The sequence below is a fragment of the Poeciliopsis prolifica genome, unplaced genomic scaffold (assembly GCF_027474105.1).
Source record: "Poeciliopsis prolifica strain line A6 unplaced genomic scaffold, Auburn_PproV2 SCAFFOLD026, whole genome shotgun sequence".
Taxonomy (NCBI): Eukaryota; Metazoa; Chordata; class Actinopteri; order Cyprinodontiformes; family Poeciliidae; genus Poeciliopsis; species Poeciliopsis prolifica.
The window spans coordinates 7202195-7226680 of NW_026562401.1; the positions used below are offsets into that span (position 1 = coordinate 7202195).

General features: G+C 36.1%; 3 protein-coding genes across 3 annotated transcripts; 2 read left to right on the plus strand and 1 right to left on the minus strand.

The window, feature by feature from the left end:
• The first annotated feature begins 648 nt into the window (after positions 1 to 648).
• LOC129371367 (carcinoembryonic antigen-related cell adhesion molecule 5-like) lies at positions 649 to 4265 on the plus strand. The gene is made up of 6 exons (XM_055047937.1): positions 649 to 708; positions 792 to 1100; positions 2376 to 2657; positions 2757 to 3023; positions 3573 to 3638; positions 3876 to 4265. The coding sequence occupies exons 1-6, from the start codon at positions 654 to 656 to the stop codon at positions 3899 to 3901; spliced, it is 1005 nt and encodes a 334-aa protein (XP_054903912.1). The 5' UTR covers positions 649 to 653; the 3' UTR covers positions 3902 to 4265.
• A 2122-nt stretch (positions 4266 to 6387) lies between these two features.
• Positions 6388 to 17419, plus strand: LOC129371359 (hemicentin-1-like). Its single transcript, XM_055047924.1, has 15 exons — positions 6388 to 6606; positions 6853 to 7146; positions 8650 to 8931; positions 9019 to 9282; positions 10445 to 10720; positions 11387 to 11638; positions 11725 to 12000; positions 12077 to 12328; positions 12430 to 12702; positions 13875 to 14126; positions 14235 to 14510; positions 14821 to 15072; positions 15210 to 15494; positions 16291 to 16548; positions 16796 to 17419. The coding sequence occupies exons 1-15, from the start codon at positions 6555 to 6557 to the stop codon at positions 16882 to 16884; spliced, it is 3633 nt and encodes a 1210-aa protein (XP_054903899.1). The 5' UTR covers positions 6388 to 6554; the 3' UTR covers positions 16885 to 17419.
• Positions 17279 to 24234, minus strand: pafah1b3 (platelet-activating factor acetylhydrolase, isoform Ib, gamma subunit). Its single transcript, XM_055047940.1, has 9 exons — positions 23808 to 24234; positions 23409 to 23498; positions 22596 to 22712; positions 22337 to 22459; positions 18147 to 21493; positions 17980 to 18030; positions 17810 to 17890; positions 17660 to 17716; positions 17279 to 17549 (listed from the first exon to the last, which is right to left on the minus strand). Exons 1-5 carry the CDS (start codon positions 23886 to 23888, stop codon positions 21233 to 21235), a joined length of 672 nt encoding a protein of 223 aa, XP_054903915.1. The 5' UTR covers positions 23889 to 24234; the 3' UTR covers positions 17279 to 17549; positions 17660 to 17716; positions 17810 to 17890; positions 17980 to 18030; positions 18147 to 21232.
• Between the last annotated feature and the right edge of the window lie 252 nt (positions 24235 to 24486).

A 24486-nucleotide genomic window follows, 5' to 3' on the forward strand; every position in this document is an offset into this window, starting at 1 on the left:
AGGTTAGTGCAAAGACAGCTAACAGCACTCAAAGAGCCCATGATGACTTTGAAATCCTCACCAAAAGGAAGGGAATCTATTGACAGGACACTTCAGTGTTGTTTTCCAAAAATTCTGCCTTGTGAATGAGTAGTATGAAGCGTATATCTTTCTTTTATTGAAGGAAAACTATAATAAATCATATTTAAGCTTGGGCACATATCCATATCCAAAAGATTTTGGCTCAACTTCACTAACCTTCACTGGAAAGGATCAAATATCTGTTGAGATGAAGACTCCAGCAATACTTGAACTAATAAGAAACAGCTTTATTAGTGAAACGACATATTGTTGGTGACCAGAAATCAATGATGATGTTGAAATCAAAATTTCAACATTTGTTTTCAAAGCGAACAGTGGGCCTGACCCCTTTACAGCCCATTATCACCCACATGCCTTCTGTCATCATTTATCTTTCAACCAAACTTCACCCATTGTTGCAAACAACATTTTTTCACCTTTGGTAAATTTGTCATGACTTAACACAAACTAGCTAAAACCACCTGCAGATAAGACACGAGGGGGCAGGTTTATGGGTTAGGGGATGGACACAGTAGACAGGTATAGAAAACCTGAAATAAGAAATAGTTTGTCAGACAACTGAAAAAATAAACATGGCGCAAAGAACCTGCAGAGCTTCAATAATTGTTATTTTGACTTTACTTCAAGGTACATGGAAAATAGTACATTTCCTAAAACTGTGAAAGTGAGATTAATGTGTAGGATATTTAGTTAGTTTTCTGTTTTTGTAGGTTTTCTGTCCTGTGATGCTGTGGAGATTCAGCCCTCCATGAACCCAGCAGTTGTGGGGAGCACAGTGACACTGTCGCTGAGTCCTTCTGTGACTCTGGCCAGCGGAAACTGGGCGGTGGAAGAAACCTTCATCCTCACGTGGCTCGGGGAGCAGCAGGCAGTTTTTCCAGGTTACAGCGGCAGGGCTTCTGTGAGCGTGACCAGCGGAGCCCTCACGCTGAGCGCCCTCACCGTCTCCGACTCAGGGCTCTACCAGGTGCAGAGCGGCGACCCGCTGCTGAAGGCCAGTGTTTATCTCAATGTTGTAGGTGAGAATACGCTGGAAGTGTTTACATTTTATAATAATTCCCCTTTCATATGTGTATATGTAAACTGCCTATATTTGAACCCAAGGTGATATAATAATAAGTATTTCAAAACAGTGCATTGAGGAGAAAAACTGCTGATGTATTTTCGTTGGAACAAGTTTCTATTGTTATGAAAACTCATTCCAGAAAATTCTTCTGAGAGGGAGGGGGTTTACAGGAATTCATGTTTCTGCCTTGTGATGTTTACCTCCTGTCATAAACTGGCTCACGCACAGGTTTCATGGTGATGAGACTGTGCCTCTGGCTTGTTTCAATGTTAGCACTCACCCTTTCCCTTTGTGTTGCTGTCCACTTGAACCTGTACTTTCATAGAACCTGTCAAGGAATAAGTAACAAGAGAAAAACTGTCTGGTTTGAATTTCTGAGTGAGCAGAAAATCTATGCAAAACTTTACTGTAATTTTTCAGCTCAAAACAATCTCATGTTACGGTATTTTTACTACGATTTCTTTACGATCACAGTGTTTCTTTTTAACCAATCAAGGTTGAGGAAATAATCCTTTCAATAAGACAATGAACAATGAGTACTTCATACTTAACCTATAATATATAGCTCTAAATATATTGTTAAAAGAAGACCAAGTTCTCAGGCTAGCAAAATGCTGCTTTTGATATTTAATTATTTGAAATTAATAGTTTTTATCCTTTTCTTAAAAAGGCAGTTTGTGAAAAAAAAAAGTCTTGAGCTTCAGTTACCAGTGGTTCTTTGGGTCACAGCTCTTAATAATTTTCCAAAATATCATTAAAAAATATAAAAATATTTAAATTGGAAGTCTGCTAACAATTTTAAGGGAATTTTTCAAATTTTCATTTATTTTCAATAACTGAATTTCAATCATTGCTTTATTACCTTAAAATAATTCATATGGACTTTTGTAAAAGTTTATTTTTGTTAATTGTAAAACCTACACACAAAGATAAAATTTTGGTTCTTTAAAAATGAAAAGAAATGTATTAAATATTTATAAAATTTTGACAAACATTGTTTTCTTATTTCAAAAAGTCATGGAGCATTAACTGGACTGAGGGCAAAAGTGGCTGTCAGAATTCTAAACCAATTTTTCTTGAGACCAATATCAGCATCACCAGACATTTTAAACTCCTTAAATTAAAATTCTTCTTGAATAAAATATTTACTTTCACTATAACCTTTAGGCTGATGCAGTTTCTCCTACAAAGTGAATTTGTGAACAGTTTCTCCGTTTTCCTTACACAGAACCCATTTCCAATGTGACCCTCAGAGTAAGTCGGAGTGATATGATAGAGCATCAAGCGACAGGCCTCATCAACTGCTCCGTCTCTACTGGATCTTCTCTCTCTTTCCGCTGGATGAACGGCAGCTCTGAGGTTACAGCCACTGACAGAGTTCAGTTCACTGATGGAAACTCCTCTCTCAATATTGTCAGCGTGAGCCGCTTTGATTCGGGACCATTTAGATGTGAAGTATTTAATCCTATCAGTAATGGGACCAGTGATTCAGTAAACTTCACTGTCAGCTGTGAGTTGGTTTAATTCTACACAGTCAGTTGATTTACACTGAAAAGTGGTGATTTAGAGTATCTTCGTCTTCCTGCTCATTTCTTTGTCACTTCCTCAGACGGCCCGGATAACATGCGTCTCACAGTGAATGGACTGAACACCACTGCCTTCCCTGCTGGGTCCAATCTGAGCATGCTCTGTCTGGCAGAGTCCAACCCTCCTGCTCAGCTTCAGTGGGGCTTCAGGGGAAATCTTGTGAATGCTACAGGAACAATGTTGGAGCTTTTCCACGTCAGAGCAGAACAAAGCGGTCCATATTCTTGTCTGGCCTTCAACAACCGCACAAACCTATACAGCAATGTAACAACACACATCACAATATCGAGTAAGTTTCTCCTTAGTTTAGAGGCAAAATTTTATATTTTCCCCATTCATACAGCTTTAGACTGGAAAGAACACCTTTCAGGTAGAACACTGTGTTTTATTATGGACACATATCTGTTTTCTTAAGATTACTGAAGGAGTTCTCAAGGTCTTATATAATAGACACTGACAGTATACAATGCAACTAAACATGTTTTATTTGTTTTCTATTTAAAACCTCACCAACAGCATATATTATAGCTCATATTCTAAAGCCAGGAAACCATTTGAAGCCTGTTCTAATTAGATTCATAAACATATTTCCAATTTCCAAGACTGTCCATAGTTTATTCTGTCTTGGCAACATTAGGCCCAAAGTATGTGAATTAAAGCATTAATGTACTCCAGGTCTTACCGTGTATCTTAAAGTGGTTGCATTTTGCAGATGGTGTTCTTATTGAAAGACTATTATTCTAAAATATTTGGGTATGTGGTTGGTTTCAGAATTCATGTTCGCCATTTAATTAAAATGTGAAGATTAGGTTGCAATGATTGCTTTTTTCCTGCTCAGGGTCTCAACAACTGCAATCCAATGTTTTTCTTCTTCCTCTGCTGTTGTTGACTGGATTCTTTTCAGGCAAGTTGTCAATTTTTTACTATAAACCTTTTAAAACTATTAACATTGTCAATTTAAAAGGTGATATTGAACATGTTGGACAATTTTTATTTTCAGCAAGATAATATCTCCACCTTTAAACAAATAAAGCTTAATACAAGGACTTGTACAAGTTTTTTTTAAAAAATAGAAACATAACCAGCGACTAATTTCCATTGGTAATTTAACAAATAACTATAGTTTTATTTTGTTTTACAGGTAATTGTGACTATTTCAGTCTTTAGATGACTTGAAACGTCAAGAAAAGCTGCACCGTCTCGATTTATCATGTGGATAATTTGAAGGGATGGGACACACGTTTACAAATAAATGGGAAAATCTTAATTTAATCATTTAGCAAAATTTAAATCAAACAAGGTTACATATCCATCTGGTTGGTAAATACTTATGTTATTAATAGATGTATTCTGCTAAAATTGTTTCAGGTTTTTATACATTTTCTGTGTTCTCTAATCATTTGATAACTTTTTAGACAACACAAATAACTGATGTCATATATACATTTTAAAACTGTTAATTTCATTCTCTTTGCTTCAGAAATTTCTAATGCATCGTTGAACCTTTCTGGTTTAATTTAATCATTCTGTGAATAAAGAATGTGAAAAATGTAAACCCAATACAATATTAAATCAGGCCAAAACCATTTTGTGTGATTTATTTGCATTTCTTCTTTTCTAAATACAGCTACAAATAAAAGATGATTCTTTTAAATATTTTGTGTTGTTTGAAGGGCTTTATTTTAAAGAAAAATGAGTATGCCAAAGCCAGTGAAGAAAAAAAAAAAGGGAAAAGTTGACAGTGATGAGAAATCTGAGAAACATAAGTGGTCTCAAACGGCAGTCCTCAAGAGACCAAGTCCCTTAACCTTTTGAGGAATTGAATTAAATAGTAAAACTGTCTCACTAGCTGTCAGACTTAGCGATTATGAGGTGGTGAGGTAGACGCAGCAGACTGCAGTTATGGTGAGAAATTACGATTTAAAGACGATTGTATACAAATATCCAAAATTCAGGTTGCACAGAGTGAGCAAAGCTAGGAGCAGATCTCTGATAGCAACTGGTAGTAAATGAACAAACAATGTTTGACTTGACAGCAGACAAGACAACGACCTGACAAGCAACACAGGTGGGTTTAATACACATGGAGACAATCAGGGGAAACAAGGAACATGTGAACTCAATGAAGGGTGAGACGGGAAAACTCCACACAGAAACTCAACAAAACACAGAAACCAAAATTAACACAGAAAAAAAAAATCCTTACACTGGCATGTAATCAAGCTTCAGCACACCTGATTTAGTTTGTCAATTAAACTAGAGAATTGAAATAACAATTAAAAGGAAATGTGTCATTGTAAATGTTTTTCACAATTATGCACAACTTTAGATCCATGTTTCATATCAAATTCCTTTAAAACAAACTGAAGTTTGAAACTAATGCGACAAAACATACAAAGTATCAGAGTTTGGACACTTTATTGATGCACCATACGTCAAATGCCTTTTACTCACTAAAAAATAAAATTTTTCTCTTTGCTGCTTGATAGTGCTGTTTGCAAAACGTTTAAGGATTGTTTAAAAAAGGCAAACATTTGATGTGAAACTATTTTGACGAAAAGCATTTATTTATGTGTGTTAGCACTAAAGATTAAAATCTCATAATTATTGGTTCCATCAATTGTTTCCCACTTGTTCAAGATCAGAGATAGATGGTATAATGGTGATATTCTTTTGGATCTTGTAGCTTCACATCCTATATGTGGTGCTGATGCCACTGTACAGAGGAAACTCGCTAGAGCATCTACACTCATTAATCCACTTGTACAATCTTCCACATAAAAAAAAAAACAAACAATTAAACAGTCAAAAAGTCTTCATGAGTAAAAACACAAATTCAAAATAATCCAGAGCAGCAGGTGCATTACCAGCCACTCCTTTTGTCCATTAGTCACAGATTTCAAACAGTCTTTTCAAGTCATTGCCAACCATTGTGAGTTTGTTGGGTATCTGTTTTATCAAACAGAGCTCTGTCAATAGACAGAAAGAGATTTAAAGCACAAAAGACGCATCATATGAGATACTTTAAGCTTGAATTATTCTTCAATAATGTGCAGACGACGCTCCATTGAAAACAAACTAACTCATTCAGCTTACTCTGCAACCGTTTTATTTTAAGAGCAATGGGAAGGTCTGTTCATGGACAAATATGGTATCACTGTGGGTTTGTGGTTATAGTAAACAAAGCAAGAGGAAGAACAAGTAAATTAAGGTACAGGAACAATCTGGTGACCTCTAACAAAGCCTGTCAACGTTTAATATATTCAGTCCAATTGTTCATTGTATGACTGGACAACTGAAATACTATACAGATTTTATCATTTGAGATTTAAAAAAATTAGCATTACTTACATTTGTTTCATATTTATTTATATTTCTTGTTTTTGATTTGATGTGATTTTGTTTTAGCACTAATTTCATTATTAAGTTTCTTTTACAAAAATAAGCTTACATTTAAAGACTTTTACATTGTTGCACAATCATTTTGCATTTTGAGGCCCACGGCTCAACGTGATCCCTCAAAGTGACGCAATGTGAGGCTTTGGTTGATTAAAAGTTGAAAATGACGAACCTGAGTTTACAGTAAATGGACACTCCTATGTGAGCACCTATAAAAACTCAGTGCATCAGGGCAAAATAAGGTGTGGCAGGCAGCGACTGTGATGTGCCACTGCAACAGAACGCTGGGAAAGCATGAAGAGAGCACAGAGCAAATATTTGCTTGTTGAAGAACTGTGATCTAATAATATCACCAGGTTTTATTTAATCAAAGCAGCAGTTCTGTCTATTCTGGTTGGAAAAAAAGTTGTGAAGGAGCAGAATGGAGTCTCTGTTGCTATTTTACCTAATCCTGACCACAGTGACTTTTACAGGTAAACTGGATTCATTCTTTAACTTAAATTAATGTGCAAAGATTAAATACAGTTCACAACTATTTTAAAATTGTGTTAATGTTATGAAACCGGACCATTCATTTGATTAAGGATCGCCGCATCAAGGCAAAAAATTTTGTAAACTGTTTATAGATACTGATTATAGGTTGTTTTTTTTCCCCATAACTAATTAAATATTCAATTAAATTTGACTGATTGTTTAAACTCTCTGATGTGTGTTTCTAGATCCTGTGGACAGCCAATTCATACATGCTTCTGAGAATCCCTTACCAGTGGGGAGCAACGTGACCATCATCAGCAAAACCACCGTTACAGCGGGAACATGGACATTCAACGGCAATCTCCTGGCATTAATTTACCCTGGAGGGTCTTTGTTAAGTAAAAATAAAAAAGACAGGTTCATTTATAATTCCAGCACGTCGTCTCTGACTATAATATCAGCAAACCTGACCGACTCCGGAGTGTACGAGTTAGAACAAATGGATGAGTTTTCTGATGAGTTATGGCTTTCGGTCCAAGGTAAGAATGCTCTAACGCTTCTTAATTGAGCAGAATGTTAAATAAGACTCTTTGCACATGTGCATGAACACCCTGGATAATGTTATGTAATTAATGGTATAACTTTGAATCAATAGTATTTCCACAGAAGTAATTTACAATTCAAATAATCTGCATTGACAGAAAAACATTTAGTTCTGGTGTACAAATAACACTTTGGTAATAAATCAGCCGAGCAAACCAAAACACAATGACAACCATGTAAACCCCAAATGCAGTTTTTAGCAACAGATGAAACTTCAAATAAGAGATAAATACAGCTTTTGAATGAATTACACCAAAATAACAGCAGCCTTCGGATATTCGAGACTGCTGTCACAGTTTTGTTTTCAACTTTTGTCTTTTTGTAGGACACACGTCTAATAAGGAATGACTTAGGCTAGGACCTAAGTCATTGTTTAAATATATTTCCCTGATTAGTCAAAAATGTTACAGAGCCAGACTTGTGGATATGTGACAAAAGAAAAGATTTGTTTTATCTGTGTAATGAGCATACGTGTTATATCATTGCTTTCTCTTGTCAATCTATGTACAACAATTACATGACTAAACATCAAATGAGATCATGTTTCAATGCTTTTTACTTTATTTAGATAAAAACTTTATGAATGAATGAAAAAAAAACACAAGTCCCAGCAAAAATAAGGTCAAAAAAGATAAAATGTTAGTTATTTTCAAACCCCAAAACAATCAGTAGCTTCACCACATCTTAAAAATCAGTCTGTACAGACCCTTTCTATGAATACTATTTTCAAATAAGATATTTCATAATACATGAGCCTTCATGATAACATTTCATCCCTGATCTCTAATGATCACAGGTGTTTTTCCATCATGAGGTCAAATAAAAGTTTTTGGAGGGAACTATAGGCTAAATAGAAAATGAGAACATCCACTCAAAACTGACTTTCTATACAAAAGTTTTTCTTTTTTATTTATTTCACTCTGAACAATTAGAATTTCAAAATTTAATGCAACTCACTGAGTTGCTTATTTAGAAGATGCAGTAAATAAATACCAGTTTGAAAACAGACTCTTGCCTTTGACTTTTGTTATATTTTAGCATTTTATCTATTTTATCAACATGTTTCAAATCTCTCAAAATATCAACAAAACAATTTATTGCTTCGATATTCCAGTAACAAACAAATAGTGCATTTGACCTGCAACCATGTTTTCCTGAAGAAATTGTTTTTTACAAAGAGCTCCTTAACATGTCACCATCTGACCCTCCGTTGTGCCTCATAAGACTAAACAAAATCATTTATGTAAGTTATGATTCAGGCAGAGGTATAAAAGTTGCAGCACAAACATTACTGAACTATTAATAAGTAGCTTGCAAAGGTTTTCCATGTGTATTGTTTGCAGTGTTTTGTTACAGCACACAGTAAAATGTCAGCTGAAGCCTGATGGATGTCTTCAAGCAAATATCAAAACTATTCAACTTTTTTTTTCTCTCTACAGAGCCAATTTCAAATGCGACTTTATCAGCACAAAGGACAGATCTGGTGGAGTTCAATGTTACAGCAGTCTTCAACTGCTCAGTTTCCACCGGAACGTCTTTGTCTTATGAATGGTTGGCAGGAAACTCTACAATATCAAGCAAGGAAGGTGTGCAGCTCAGCAATGGCGGTGCCAGTCTAAGCATAGCCGGGGTGACCCGCTATGACCAGGGACCATACAGGTGCAATGTGTCCAACGGAATCGGATATGAAGTCAGCCCACCTGTTTATCTGAACATCAGCTGTAAGTTTAATTGAAAATAAAAATGCATGGCATCCTGCTCAAGTATTTGCAGCACAAACACAAAATCTTCTTTTGTTGTCTCAACAGACGGTCCTAATAATGCAACCATGACAGTCAACCTTGTAAAGGACATGTACAGATCAGGATCTAACATCACACTGTCGTGCTCTGTGGAGTCCAAGCCCACAGCAATGGTGCAGTGGATGTTTAATGGAGTCAACCTTAATCAGTTTGGTCTACAGCTTCACCTGCAGAATGTCAAAGAAAACAACTCCGGAATTTACGAATGTTCATTTCACAACACAGTCACAATGAGATTCAGCAAAGACAGTAGAGAGATCAGAGTGATGGGTAGGTTTTCTCTCTTTATTTAACTTTTGTTCATATAATGTTAAAGTGCTCAGGACTAGAAGTCGGTTATGTTTTATTCTGTAAACTGAAAGTGTGCAAATAATCTGAGACCAAATTAAGTTGGTTACAGAAATAAGAATCCTGTTACTGACACAGACTTGTACCATAAAACATGAAACTGAGGTTTGTAGTCTTTGGAGATGCAAGTAGATGGTGTAGAATCCCATGTGGGTCCTAATGGCTAAGGTCCTAATGACCATCTATTTCCATGGTCATGAGAAATAGCTGAAAGAATCACACTGAAACAGTCACCAGAGTCCCAAGAAGACATGACTTTTAAATCCTCTGAGTCATTCGGGTCATTCTGACTTGTCATATCTGACTGCCCTCAATCCGTCTGATGTTTGAAATGAGGGTGAAAAGCTGAAGCATGTCCTGCAGAACTTGCTATCATGTGATGGGACATCAGCTTTTGTCTATTCTTTACATTGGTTTGAACACTCCACCCTACATTGTACTGCATCCACCACACGTTCCATCAGCTGTTGTTTGTTTAGATATTTTATCCATTTGGTTAACAAAGATTTATGGTTTCAGAAGCTCCAGCATATTGTTTCCTTTGTACTTCAAACTAAACCAGATTTTTGTGACTGACCATTATGACGTTAAACACTTTTTACAAAGGATATTTTCTGCCAGAGCTGTTTGCTTTAGTGCTAAGCTAACATTAGCATATTTACCCTGTGATTTGATATGACTAAAATATCATTAACTCACTTCCAGTTAACCATGTAAGAACAGAACAAACTGAAAATGTTATTATGGTGCTTCGTATACTATATATTTTTTAAGGTTAAGTAATTTGTGCTTCAACTCTTCACACTGCTGTTTGAGATATTTAAGCTCAATGCAGAGTGGCTCGCATGACACAAACAGTGCGCATCTCTTGAGTCTTTGGTGACTGATCCTAATTTTTCCATTTTCAATTAACAAATAAATAAGTACTGCCATTTTATCAATCAGAGACAGAGAGCAATAAAAATTGTTTAATATAAATGCAGAAGTAGTGGATTGTAATGACAAATTGTCCAAAAATATATAGGATAATTTAACGAAATTATATGTGTGTATTCAAGCCACCTCTTCACTCCTTCTCTTACAGATCCGTTAACAGCAGCGGTCATTAGTATTACTAATGGACCAGCAATACTAGATGGATCATTTACTCTCCAGTGTGAAGTGACTGGACCTGTTGACAGCATCAAGTGGTGGAAAAATGGCAGCCTAATTACTCCTGACAATAGAACTATGTTTCACAATAACAGCAAGATTCTGACTCTCAATCCAGTCCAACTTTCTGATGGTGGAGACTACATGTGTCACGCTAGTAATCTCGTGAGCAACATGACCAGCGACCGCTTCGCTGTTGTAGTCAACTGTAAGAACCAGATTTTTGGTCTCTATTATCAAAATTGAATCAAATACAATTCTGTGATTGTAAATTGTTTTAAATTTATTTTAAAACAATAAATTGTTCAGATATCAAAAAAGAAAATAGAAAAGGGCAGGTTTCAAGTGAATATTTTGTGTATCAAGGGGAAAAAGCTGTTCAAACCAAATATAATTATAAATCTGAACATATTATCAAGTCTACTTCTGAGTGGCTCAAGAACAAAACAAAGTTCTTTAGTGGCCTAGTCAAAGTCCTGGCTTAATTGTAATGAAGATGCTGTGGCATTGTCAGTAATTGTAAATGTTTGATGGTAGTGTTGCCCAAGCTTATCAACTGAAGGCTCAACCATTTGGTAGGCTTGCAAACCAATAACTTTTTTTTATCAGGCTACATTTTATATTTATTTGGGCTATCTTTATCTGATATTCGATTTATTTAATAATACATTTAAATGTGACTAAAAATAAAAAGTAAAATATGTAAAGGGAAAAGTATGTTTCACAGGACTATAGATAATAAAGATAAATATAATTTTATAATGTGAATGTCTACATACAGGTAACTAGATACTTGCTTGAGAAAGGAAGCTAAATGTCTATAAGTTTCACTGGCATGTTTTCAGGGTCTAATGCAGTTATTATATGTTTTCAGATGGACCAATGATGCCAACTGTAACGGGACCAAATGTGGTGAAGTCAGGAGACAGTGTCACATTCAAGTGCACAGCAGAATCTGTTCCACCGAGTCTCTACCAATGGCACTTCAATGGTTCTGTGGTCTCCAATATGTCTGAGTATACAACACCGTCTCTCACTAAAGAAATGAGCAGGGAATACACCTGCACTGCCATCAACAGCATCTCTGGAAAAAACAGCACTGCCAGCATAATACTTAAAGTTATTGGTGAGATTTAGATTGATATTTTATCTTGGGAAGAAAAGCAACCGACAAGAACTCTAACAACTGTGAATTTTGCCTTTTGTATTTAGATCCAATACGAAATGTTCAAATCAAAGCTCAGATGAATTTCGCAGTTGAAGGTCATCCTTATAATTTAACCTGCGGTGTAAATGAAACTGTTGATCATATTTATTGGATGAGAAACGGTGAGAAACTGATTCCAGACAACAGAATTATGATCTTCATGGAAAATATGACAATGAGTTTCATGAGCTTGCAGCGTAATGATACTGGAAACTACACATGCATGGCTGCTAATGCTGTGTCAAACATGACCAGCAAACCCTTCATGCTCCTTGTCAACTGTAAGTAAAACATGATGATGACAATAAGCTCTTTTGTCATCCGAAAGTTGTCAACAACTAAGATTAATGTTTTCAGATGGACCAGAGATGCCAGTCATCATGGGACCAAGAGCAGTAAAGACAGGGGACAATGCCACACTCAGATGCTATGCAAAGTCCGTTCCTCCAAGTCTCTACCAATGGCACTTCAATGGTTCTCTGGTCTCCAACATGTCTGAGTACATGACACCTCCTCTAACACAAGAAATGGCCAAAGGTTACACCTGCATGGCCTTAAACACCATCACTGGAAAGAACAGCAGTGCCGTCACAATGCTTACAGTTGTTGGTGAGACTTGCCCGGAGATATTTTAATTCATATAGTCCTTGTTTATTGAGATGATGTGTAGTCCAAAAGTTTAAATGTTGTGGGTTGTGGTCACTTTTCAGATCCAATAGACAGTGTGAAAATAGAAGCTCAGATGAATTGTGCCATGGAAAATTGTTCATATAATTTAACATGCAAAGTAACTGGGCCTGCTGATTATATCCACTGGATGAAAAGTGGTGAACTGCTGCATGCAGACAACAGAATCGTTTTCTATATGAACAAGACAGTCATGTTCCTGTCATTGAATCGTTCTGACATTGGATACTACCAATGTGTCGCAATAAATGCTGTGGGAAACATGACCAGCGCTCTCTACAAACTTCTTGTCAACTGTGAGTATCATATTTAACTCTCATTAAGTCGTACATTCTTGAATAATATTTTTAAGCCAAAATTTTTTCTTGTAGCACCATATCAGGTAATCTCTTATCAGTAATGCAAGGAAACATTTACATTAGTGTACAATAGTATGAACAATTATGTTTACTGTCAAGCAATTTACAGTTTCAATTTCTCTTTGGCTAATTAGTTCATTTTTGTTAGCTTTGCTGTATTAAGCCAACTTCAATAATAACATTTTAAATTTGTTGCACAGAGTAGTAATTTATACCAAAGGTTGTGATTATTTAAATTGAAAATGAATGTGAGAGGTGATGCTTTGCCAGGAATTGTTCAGTGAAAAATGTCTACTGTGAATCTTAAATATAAAACGAGTGATAATGTATTAGAAAATCAGGGCAGTGTAAAAATTTTAAACAAAAAAAAGTTTACTCAACCTTTCAACTTTGCTGATTTACTTTTATATCAGATGTTTTACATGCATCGTTCTGCGTATCAAACAAAAAGATTATTGATGGTGCACTGCATCTTTACACAGGCATGCACATAACCTCTGACCTAAATGCAAATGTTATTATGATTTGAAAGATCATTACATGGTCTTTGCATAAACTGCCATGATGTATTTGACATTGGTAACATAGGAGTGGTTCTTGGGGGCCATTACAAAACATCAGCAGATATTAAGAGAGCTTGAATTGTTCTGTACATTAATTTACCCAGATAAACTAGTCAAGATTCAGTTTGAGTAATTCTTAACCAAATAGTAAACTTCTGTGCTTCCATTCTTTTTTGTTTGTAGATTCTTTGTCTATTTTAGACACTTTTGAAACAAATCCCGGAAATATACTATCAAGAAAGTTCTTAAAGCATGATTATAACATTGCTATGAGTGATTTTAGCATGACTGTCTTCCCCCACCAAGATGCCATTATGATGACAGGAGCATTTAAATTTTAATTCTGTTGAACTTCTACCTACAACCTTGGTAAAGAATCTGAATGCAGTTCATCATTGAACCACCAGATGTCACTAATCTCTCACACAATGTCATGTTTGCTTTAATGTTTGCTTTAATCACTTTGCTTTGCAATTTTAGAAGATAAAGTAGAACAAGTGCATTGTTTATGAGGTGAAAAGGGTTTAAAATTGTCTATATGCACAGATGGACCAGAGGTGCCAACTATCTCAGGACCAAACGCAGTGAAGACAGGAAGCAATGCAACACTTTCCTGCAATGCATCATCATTCCCACCAAGCTCCTACAGATGGTACTTCAATGATTCTCTGGTTTCCAACATGTCGGAGTATATGACACCTCCTTTTATTGAAGAGAAGAGTGTAAAGTACATATGTATGGCCTTCAACAACATCACTGGAAAAAACAGCACTGCCAGCATAACAATTACAGTTATTGGTAAGATTATGTAGATGCAGGTTATGTAAAACATGACTTGATCAACGTCATTAAACAAAGAGAACTAAGGCCAGTTTTTAACTAATTTCCGTCCTGTTTCCTTTTCAGCATCAATTAAAAACGCACAAATAGATACACCAACATGGGATGCCATGGAAGGTTACTCATATAATTTAACATGCAATGTAACTGGAATTGTGGATAATATTTACTGGATGAAAAATAGTGAACAATTGCATCCAGACAACAGTACTGTTTTCTCTAAGGACAACAAGACAGTCATGTTTATGCCAGTCGATCGTTATGATGCTGGAGACTATCAATGCAAGGCTATGAATGCTGTTGGACACCTGATGAGCAGCAGTTACATGCTTCAGGTCATCTGTAAGTGGAATATTTAAATTTATCTATTTATGTACTGACAATATCTATTCTATTGTGCATGATACAAAATTAAATCTTACAAGAACTGTATTTTTTATCAGTTAGAATCACAAATAATGTTTCTATTTTCTAAATGTCTGAAAAATAGGAGAGAAAAGACTCTTTCTTTCAAAATGGAGCTAAAAAGTAACAAAAATATTTTAGGTGTAAGTCGGGGTTAAAAAAGGTTTTGTAATATTTTCAACACTGTATCACACTTTAAAAATGGGTGAAAAAAGACATTTACGATGTGACTGTTGATGCTTTTTAGTTGGGCCCGAGAAACCCATAATTAATGGACCGGATTTTGGGGAAGCGGGACGAAACGTGGTCTTCAACTGTTCTGCCAAATCGACGCCTCCCAGCACCTACAGTTGGTGGTTTAACGACTCTTTGATGGCCAATACCTCTGAGTTCACAGCTGGGCCTCTGGCTTTCAACATGAGTGGCACATATACATGTATGGCCCACAATCATGTGACAGGAAAGAACAGCACAACATCAACAACGCTCACCGTTATAGGTATTAAATCCTAAATGAAAGTGTAAAATGACAAAATTGACATTTTAACATAATTTATTCAAATATAACAATGTTGACTATGATGCTAAAACCCTATATAACTAATAATCTCTTTTTCCCCTATTTTGTATTTACAGAACCAATACATTCAGTAATGATTCAAACCAATTCGACTCCAATAAACAATAAAAACTTTACCCTCATATGTCACGTTGTTGGGCCCTATGACACCCTCTACTGGATGAAAGATGACATGCAGCTCAACCTGAATGCCTGCAACCCAGCCTCATCCATGTACATTACTGAAAAGAACATTCTGCACATCAACCCCCTGACTAGACAGAGTAATGGGGCCTATCAGTGCGTCGCTACCAACAGGGCCGCCCATCATAAGAGTCTAAAGTACACACTTCTTGTAAACTGTAAGTATCACAGAAAGTTGAGTGGGTTTTTTAAAATAATCTTTTAGAAAATTTGAATTATTAGCAATGTTTAATCATGAACAACTTTAGTTTGGTATTCATTCACCAAGTACTTCATTGGGTTCATGTTACCAATACAAGGATATAAACTTTTATCTCTAAAACAAACTTAATTCTTTGAGAAATATATTCAGCAAGGTGTCAGAAATCTATATAGAGATAATAATAATAGAGGTAAATTGGGACAGAGGAAGACCAGCTTGAGATAATTTGGCTTTTTTGACATAGTGCATCATCCTGCTGTAAGTAGCTATATGGATACACTGTGGACATTAAAGGATGAACACAGTCAGCAAAAATATACCTCGAATTTTACTGATGTTCAAATTGATAAAAAATGGTGTGTCAATGCTCCACTTCCCAACTATGCTTTCACGTTGTTTAGATTAAATTCCAACCCTACAATCTGAATGTTGAACATTTATTCTTAGGACTTAAGAATGGATCTGTTTTCAAAACCATTCAGACACTATTTGTGTGAATAGTTTTGTGTTCTTAGTTATAAGAGCCAGAATGCTTTATTGTTATTGTACAGAAGCACAACAAAATTTCAGGAGTATCTGTGTGGTTTTCTGCCTCAAGGGTTGATGTGTTGTGCAGTTAGAAAAGATGTTTTAAATAGCTTGTTGGTGTACATATTACACCCTATGGGAAAATTTAAAGTTAATTTGGGAATTTTGTTTCAAAATACTAACCTACAGTATTAATGTATTTAACATACTATTTCTTTTTGCAGATGGTCCTTTGAATATGAACATCTCTGGTCCAGACTCAGCAAAAGAAGGTGCCTCTGTGTCTCTGACATGCACTGCTGAGTCTTACCCGGAGTGTAACTTCCTCTGGTTCTTAAATAATCAATCATCATCACCTCTTCAGAATGGATCTGTTTTCCGTTTCTCTGCAACTAGAGGACAAGAAGGGAAATACATATGCAGCGCAACAAACCCAGTGACAAACATCACAATGATGCAAAATAAAACTGTTGCTATTGAAGGTGAGTAAGTCTTACTGGTGGTGTCAACAGTCTTGGTGAGAAAGTCTTTAAAGACAATTTTTTTTCTGAGAATGATGCAGGACCGTTTTTCAAGTTATTCTTAAAGACTTCACTGTAAATTATAAACTTGATATATAGATGCTTAGATACTTATCAACGAGGGTGTCAAAGAAATGTGAAACCTATATAATTAGTTAATATTTTTTACAACCTAGTAACATTTCTGTTTAATTCTCTTTTTTATCAGCTCATGCCTCTGCAACCCGCATCACAAACAAAGGAGCTGTGCTGCTCATGGGTTTGTGTTCTGTCCTTGTTCACCTGCTCCTCCTTTGAGTCCCGGCTGACAGACCACTTGCTCCCGCTACAGCCTTCTACAGCAATCTCACAATATTTCTACTGAAATGACACAACAATCTCTATGTTTTGGTTAAAATTGAATAATTTATATGGTTCTCCAGTCCTATCACTGTTGTTAATTTTATGTACCTTGTACAAACATGGTACGAGGCATATATGTACTGTTTTACAATAAGATTCATGAGTATAATTCTTTTATGTAGCCTGCAAATCCTTCAGTACAAATGACAGGTTTTTCACACTTAATACCTGATCTTTCCCTTAGATAACCTATTAATTATTAACTAATTGTCATATTTAATGTAAGGTATTGTTATTACACACTTATTTGCTGATTTTTACTTGCTAATCAACAAAATAAACAGAAACATTGATTACAGAGACTTTATTGAAGAGGTTATAACAGTTTTGTGGTAATATGGGCAAACTGTCTGCAAAATGTAATCAGCACTCTGTTTAAAATGTAAAATATTTATGCAAAAAAAAAATATTAAAAAAATTTAAAAAATTACGTAACAGTCAAAGTATGTATTATTACATGCCACAAGGAGGCGTCGTTGCTCAGAGAGGGCTGGATTGGGGTTTGGGTTGCTTCGACTTGCACCTTCTTGGACTCTTGCATGTCTTGATGCACTGGTTCACTAGTTTTTACAACAAATAAATGAACAGAGGAAAAAAAAGTCAATAATTTGTGGGAAATTTAAAATCATGCAGTTTATTTTGTGTTTATACAAAACTGTGAGGAACTCACATTGTCCAGGGTCGCTCTGGCAAGTTGTTTTTTCTGACCCGTTTCCTGTTGCAGCAGCTGGAGGGCAAAAGAAGAAAAGTGAACGGATTAGGCTAACATACTTTTTTTATTATTTGTAGTGTCGGTCTTCAATAATAAACTTTTTCTCACTTTTACAGCGGCAGTTTTTTTTTTTGTATTTTTTGCCGTGGATTGAACGTGACGTTATCTTATGGAGTCCAACAGCAAAGACTGTAACAAATAAAAATGCAAAGTAAAGTAAAAGAAAAATTTAGTTGTATAATTACTGACTTGTTTTGAAAAAAATCAACTCTGCATACCATCAGTATTTGGACCATCAACCAGGGACTCTTCCTTAATTTTAGAAAGACCTATGAGGAGAAAAGATATCTATATAATAAAAATTAAGCATCAAACATCTCACAAGAACACTACCAAGATTTGAAAGGACTATAAAATTAGATCTACATCTAATTAGATACTGTACCTTGGCCATAGTCAATCAGAATGAGCAATCCAAGCCCAAGCAGCAAAATCTGTTGCGGCCCCATTTTTTGTGAAGTCAGGATTTTCAGTTTGTTCAGTAAAATAAATCCGGCTCTTGCTCCTAATTACAGTTTCAGGAAAGCAAATAAGAGCCACACCAGTTTATCTGGCTCCTTATAAAGGTTGGTGTTTGTGTCTGAAATCACATCCGTCACACATTCATCCCCAGCCAGCAGGATGAAGCCTGTCCCACCCATCATTTTTTGAGAAGGGACTTGAACACTTGCCAAGAAATCTTATCTGGTTTGAGTAATAGCTTGTAGCTGTGAGAAAATAGCAGCTTGAACTGACCTGAAATACAAAACCTTGGAATTTGTTCATTAAAAGATTAACTTGTGATCATATTACTTTGATTTAGTTTTTTTAAAAATCACTGATTATAAATTATATTAGTGTGTCTTACTTGTTTATTTTTGAGACTTGCCTTAAAGCTTCTTGGGAAAAAAAACTGCTTTAAGATACAACTTAAATTTGATTATGGTTTCAGATCCAGCAGTAACCATGTCAGCTGACTGATGTCGACCGATGGATTAACCGCTGTCATGTAAATCTGACATGGACTAATTGTTATTGGAGTATTGAAATCAAGCTTATGCTTCATTTAATCAGAATTTCAATAATTTTAGCATTATTTTACATTGTGAAATAAAATTGTCCTTGATTTCAAAATCTTATGTTTTGCTGTTATATGAAAGACATAACATTTTTAGTCAAAGTTATTAAAACCCGTTGTGGAGGCTTCAAAGGACCCCTGATCTGGACTTCTGGGTCACTTTAATGCATAAACATGTTTTAAACTGAACCACACAATTAAACTTTTGGCTGTTTGCTGATGATGACTAACCAGCTGAAAGCTGAACCTCAGCTGCAGTCCCTACTCCTTTGTACACTGCAACAGTGTTTTTCCATTCTCCCCTGTAGTCTGTCCAGTTTTCCTTTCACTTCTGAAGAAAAGCCTCACCACTGCATGACCCTTCCACCAGTTCCCCCTAAATACGGTGTTTTGTTACTGCACTGTGTGGACCTAACCAGGTAGTTTATATTTGATCTCTTTATTCTCAAATTACAGGTGAGCCATTATCTCTTGGTATATTTCCAGTTGTCCCATACTCCATTCCATTTTCAGAAGATTGAACTGAGCTCTATTAAGTTTTTAAACTTGAGATATTATTTAACCCCACTTTAAATTTACTACAACTTTCTCCCTGACCTGTTTAGTTTGTTCTCTAAACAAAACTTGGAGGACATTATGAAAAAACTGGATTAATAATGAGATTAAATTACAAATGGATGCTATTAGTGTTCATTTCATAAAAAAAAAAAAAAAAAAAACAGTTGTACTGGATTTCATATGTGGGTAAAACATAAATGCCCCTTACAGTATTTGCAATATTTTGGCATTTGTGCAAAATGTTAAAAGAATGAAGTGTATAGTGTGGCTTTTTGAGACTAACATAGCATAAAATGTTCTTGTTTTCAGATAATGTAAAACCGTGTCCTGGGAAAAGAACAAACCTGTGCAAGCAAAAGTGTTTAGTCGTGCGTGTACTCTTACTGAACCTAATGGTTAGCAATCAATCTTGAAGACATTAAAATGTACTGCAGCTTTGCTTCAGTGGATGTCAGTATGTCAATTTCAACAAAAAGAGATCACATAAAATCAGTCAGCTGACACTGAAACCGTTTTGTTTGGAAATTTAATGCATTTCTTTCATCACTTGCACAATCACTCATCCTTGACCGTTTCAAGTTTCCGTGACACCTTGCTTATCCAAGCGGCTCCCAAGCATCATAGTATGAAGTAAAGCATCTTAAATGGGTGAGTGAGCCATTATGTTGCAGAAAAGTTCAAATTTGAAACACAAGCAACTCGATGAATCTAATACATTTATGATCACAGGAAATACACAGCCACTAACATGGAACTCTACTGCCATTACAATATGTGAGGAGAAAAAGGTATGAAGGCAAAGAGGTAACATGACATGATGTAAAATAAACTGACTGGTAAACTATTCGCCACATAGACAAAGACAACTTTTTGTTCATGGAACTTAACATATACAAAAGGAAAAAATAAAGTCACAGTAAAGATACAGACATTTTTAAAGCACTGTCTGATTTTGCATCATGAATGATGGTTGTTTTCCAGTTTGTTTCAAGAAACTTTCATCAAGATTCCTGGATCACCATGAAGCAAAGCCATCTTCAACACTTCGTATACCACCTCAGCTTTTCCTACCACAAAGACCAAAATCAAATAAAAATAAAAAATAAAATAAAACCAACCCATAGAAATGAATGATACAAAGAAAGAATAGGTCAAGTGAGAGGGTTTGCTGTGTCTAGCATGCATGCAAATTCTGGCACAAATCTGAGGGGTTTCAAACCAGTTTCCAACTGGACATTGATCCAGTTCCGTCAGAAAGGCAGTGTAGTAGTGAAATATTTAATTCATTAATCCCTCAGAAAATTTGCAGGTTCATGGAGCAAAAGGGATGAGATGTGCAACACTTATTCATAGACAAGGTTTTTTCAATTACTCTGCAGTAATTGACCTGAAGAATGAATTCGACTGGAAAGTTGACACATAATTCTAACGTCTTATCACAGAAAATGAGGATGTGAAATTATCCGATTTTCTTTTACCGGTGCTGTGTGGAGATGCCCTCTTCATGTTCATCTGCATATGTTGTAACAGTGAAAATTATAAATTTCATGCAAAAAATACCCTAAAAGAGATGGAATACGAAGCTGTAGGGGTCAAGAATGACACCGTCTCTCTATAATATAACACATCTCGTCTTTGACTGTATCGTAAACACAAAAAAACCTTATGGTCCGCTTATCAATAACAGTGGTCACCAACCCTGGTTATAGAGAAGGCTTATACAGATTAAATGATGCTCTTAGCCCTTATAATTAACTGATTCTATCCAACATCCAAAGCCTTATAAAGCTGAGGGCAATGCTCTCTGAAAACAGGGACGAAGACCACTGGGTAGTGTACGCTTCTAAGCCGGATACTCAGTTCTCCGCTGGTTTTTCTAACAGAGACTTGATTTGAGCATGCAGGGGTTCACACACAGCCTGGTATCCATGAGCAGTCAGATGAAGGTAGTCATACATATCCTGATGGGAGATGCTTCCATCCGAAAGGACAAAACCTGGATCCACGTTAAAGAAGGAGGCGTGGGACAGAGACGATAAGGCATCCTGGACTAGCTCGTTCACCTCGGCGTTTCGCTGTCGTAGAGGGTTTGGCATTCTACCTCTGGGAAGAACACCCTGCAAAAGAGATGGTGTAATTCCCTGAGCAACTTTGGAAAAGTAGACATATAGACTTATTGTATTTACATATGTCAAGAAGTCTGAAGGAAAGTTGCATTTACACATCGCATTAATTTCCACCTCAAACAAATAGATGTTCAAAGTACTATAATTATATCCAGATATCTGATGCAATTGTCACAGAATATTTCAACTATGTAGGAGAGTGTTTTCATGTCTAAAAATGACAGTATATTTAAAAAAAAGTAAAATGTTTACAGACCATCTATATAGTCTGACTGTGGTTGGTTCTATTCTGCAAAGAAAAAAATGACACTCCACAGACGTACAGAAACGTAGAAAAATATCGTGAATACAGTCAATCGCGGGTTCACACACATGATTGACACTTTTTCAGATTTAATGGTAAAAGACTTTAGAAACCACACTGTTTTATGCTTCCTCTTCACAATGGTGTGCTGCTTTGGGTTGGCCAATCACCTAAAATACACTAAAGTCTGTGGTTGCATTGTGACAAAATGTAGAAACGTTTATGAATGCTCTTGCAACACACTGCCCTTGAGTGCATATAACATGAAATACCTAAAAGTTTAAAAGGCTGTGAAGCATGCATTGTCTTGACATAATCTCAACTCCCTCTCCAAAACAAGTCCAGTGTTAAACCGCACTGTCTCCAGGAAACTAATGTTTTCAATAATTGAGAAAGCTCAGATGTGTCTAAAAGAGGTGACATAACTTTAGAGTTTGATGGTTGTGTGAACTTCATTTGTTTTTTCTTATCTCCAGACATGAAGGTAAGCTGATTAAGCACCGAAAAGGCATTTCTCTGGACAAACTTACAAGTACAAGCGTGTGGGCGTTGGGGAGCTTGTTGTGGATGAGTTGGACAATCTCCATGATACCCCCGGCAATCTGTTCAGCTGTGTGACCGTGATTGTTCGTGCCAACCCACAGCACCACGACCTGGAGCAACAAAAAAGAGACATGCCACTGATAGTCTGGCGTCACTGTACCTGGAGCTTGGAAATGGAGCACAAGCAGTCTTTTGTGAGCAAAAACAAGCAAGCTCATGTTCTCTATATCTGGCAGGGTTCTCAACCTTTGGGCTGATGTTATCCAGTTCTCCATTGCTCAGTCTCCACAGCACATGCTGTGTTGCATCTCCACCGATTCCGAAGTTAAGGCAATGGAGAGGAGAGAACAACTGCCGCCATATCTGTAGAAAAACATATGGGAATTTATCAAACTTGCTTTTTTTATGCATCTTGGCTTACAGTTACACAGGAACACAATTTTGGAAAGTTTCATTTTAAGATGTTAAAATGACCACTAAATATAGTGTGCTCATAAATGTAAACTCTGTAATAAGCAGAAGAAAATTTGGGGGCAGGTTCAAACAAATTAAATGATCTTAAAAGTAGATTTTGTTTTTATATATAAAATGTCATTTTCACGTTTTTACTTCAGCTGTTTTCAGTTATCAATGAGGGTTCTTTTCCGGCCTTGGGTTTGTCTTCTGTAGAATAAACACTGCTTTGTCTAGAGAAATCAGGTGATTGGTTGAAGCCCTGCAGAATATACAATTTCTTCACATGAAAAGGTTTATTATATCAGCTGACACTGACAGTCTCTTTTGACTCATTGTACTTTAATCTTGCATAGTCAGGTGTATTAAATTTGTCTTAATCTGACAGAATAGTCTTTTATGACTCTGTTTTCTGCTATGCATGTCCACACTTTGCATTCAAGTGTGTTTTTTTTTCTAACAGTGTTCTCTTTCCCCATTTCATTGACCCGTTTTGTTTTAATTTTGCTACAGCAAACTTGAGCACACAAGTATTCACTACAATTACACATTTCTTAAATTCTAATTTAAGGTAGAACTGTGTATGAATGTGTCCTGTGATGTTACCCCAAACTGATGCATGAGCTGCACAAGAGAGTCTCCCACAAATACGACATCTGGCTCTCTCTCTTTGCACTCAGAAACAAAGCGGACGTGCTGCAAGGAGATAATATACTTATCATTTGTTTACTCATACAACCGTCAAAGTTATGCAAACTATAAATAATAAAACACAAACAAACAAAAAAACATAGGATATTTGATTATACTTTGGCAGTCTGAGGGCAATTGCTTGGAATAAGATTGGGGTAATGGATGAAAAATCTCAGCAGATTAACTAGTAAATTATTGAAATCAAGCAATTATTAAAGGATAGCATTTACCTTTATTGATATTATCTTATATGCATATAATCGAAATAAATAAGTAACCCAATCCTCACGATGGTCACGTTTTGTCACATACCTGAGACATCCACCGTCCATCTCCCTGACTGTCTTCACAGGGAGTGGGTGTGGCGGCTGGGTTTGAGGCTTCTGCATCCATAGTTTTGGTTTTACCTTTCTTACGACGCGGTCACGCAGCGTTTTGTTTCTGTTTTGTCAACACAATGCACACCAGTCAGCTAAGCGCCAACCGCTGTATGCTACAGAAATCTATGGAGGCTTGCAGAATTAGCCACAGTAGCTAACCTACTTGGTAGAGTACAAACAGATGCAGCTTAAAACATAAAAGGTCAGGCACTGAATATGTAAAAAGGCTGTTGTGTGCAGAATGGAGTACGGAAAAGTTTCAAACAACCCTTACATTCAGAAATAATGATTTAAAATGGCTAACATTAAATAAAAAATATCGATATCTTCCAGTTCCGTTACAGGAAGTCAATTTTTACTGTGTGTCTGAACCATTGTCCCCATTGAGCGACAACATCAATATCTCCACGCATTTTCAATTTTAATTTTAATAGTACGGTCAAAAAGTGTTTTAGTTTAATACTGGGATGAAGTTTGTTAAAAAATTACAAAAATATACACAGTTTAAGCGGAAACATATGATTAGTAATTTGACGGGTCTACCCCATTGTTTGCCAAAAATGGATTCGCCCATCCAGTCGTCATTCGAGGGTGTCAGTTCTGCGCCGTTA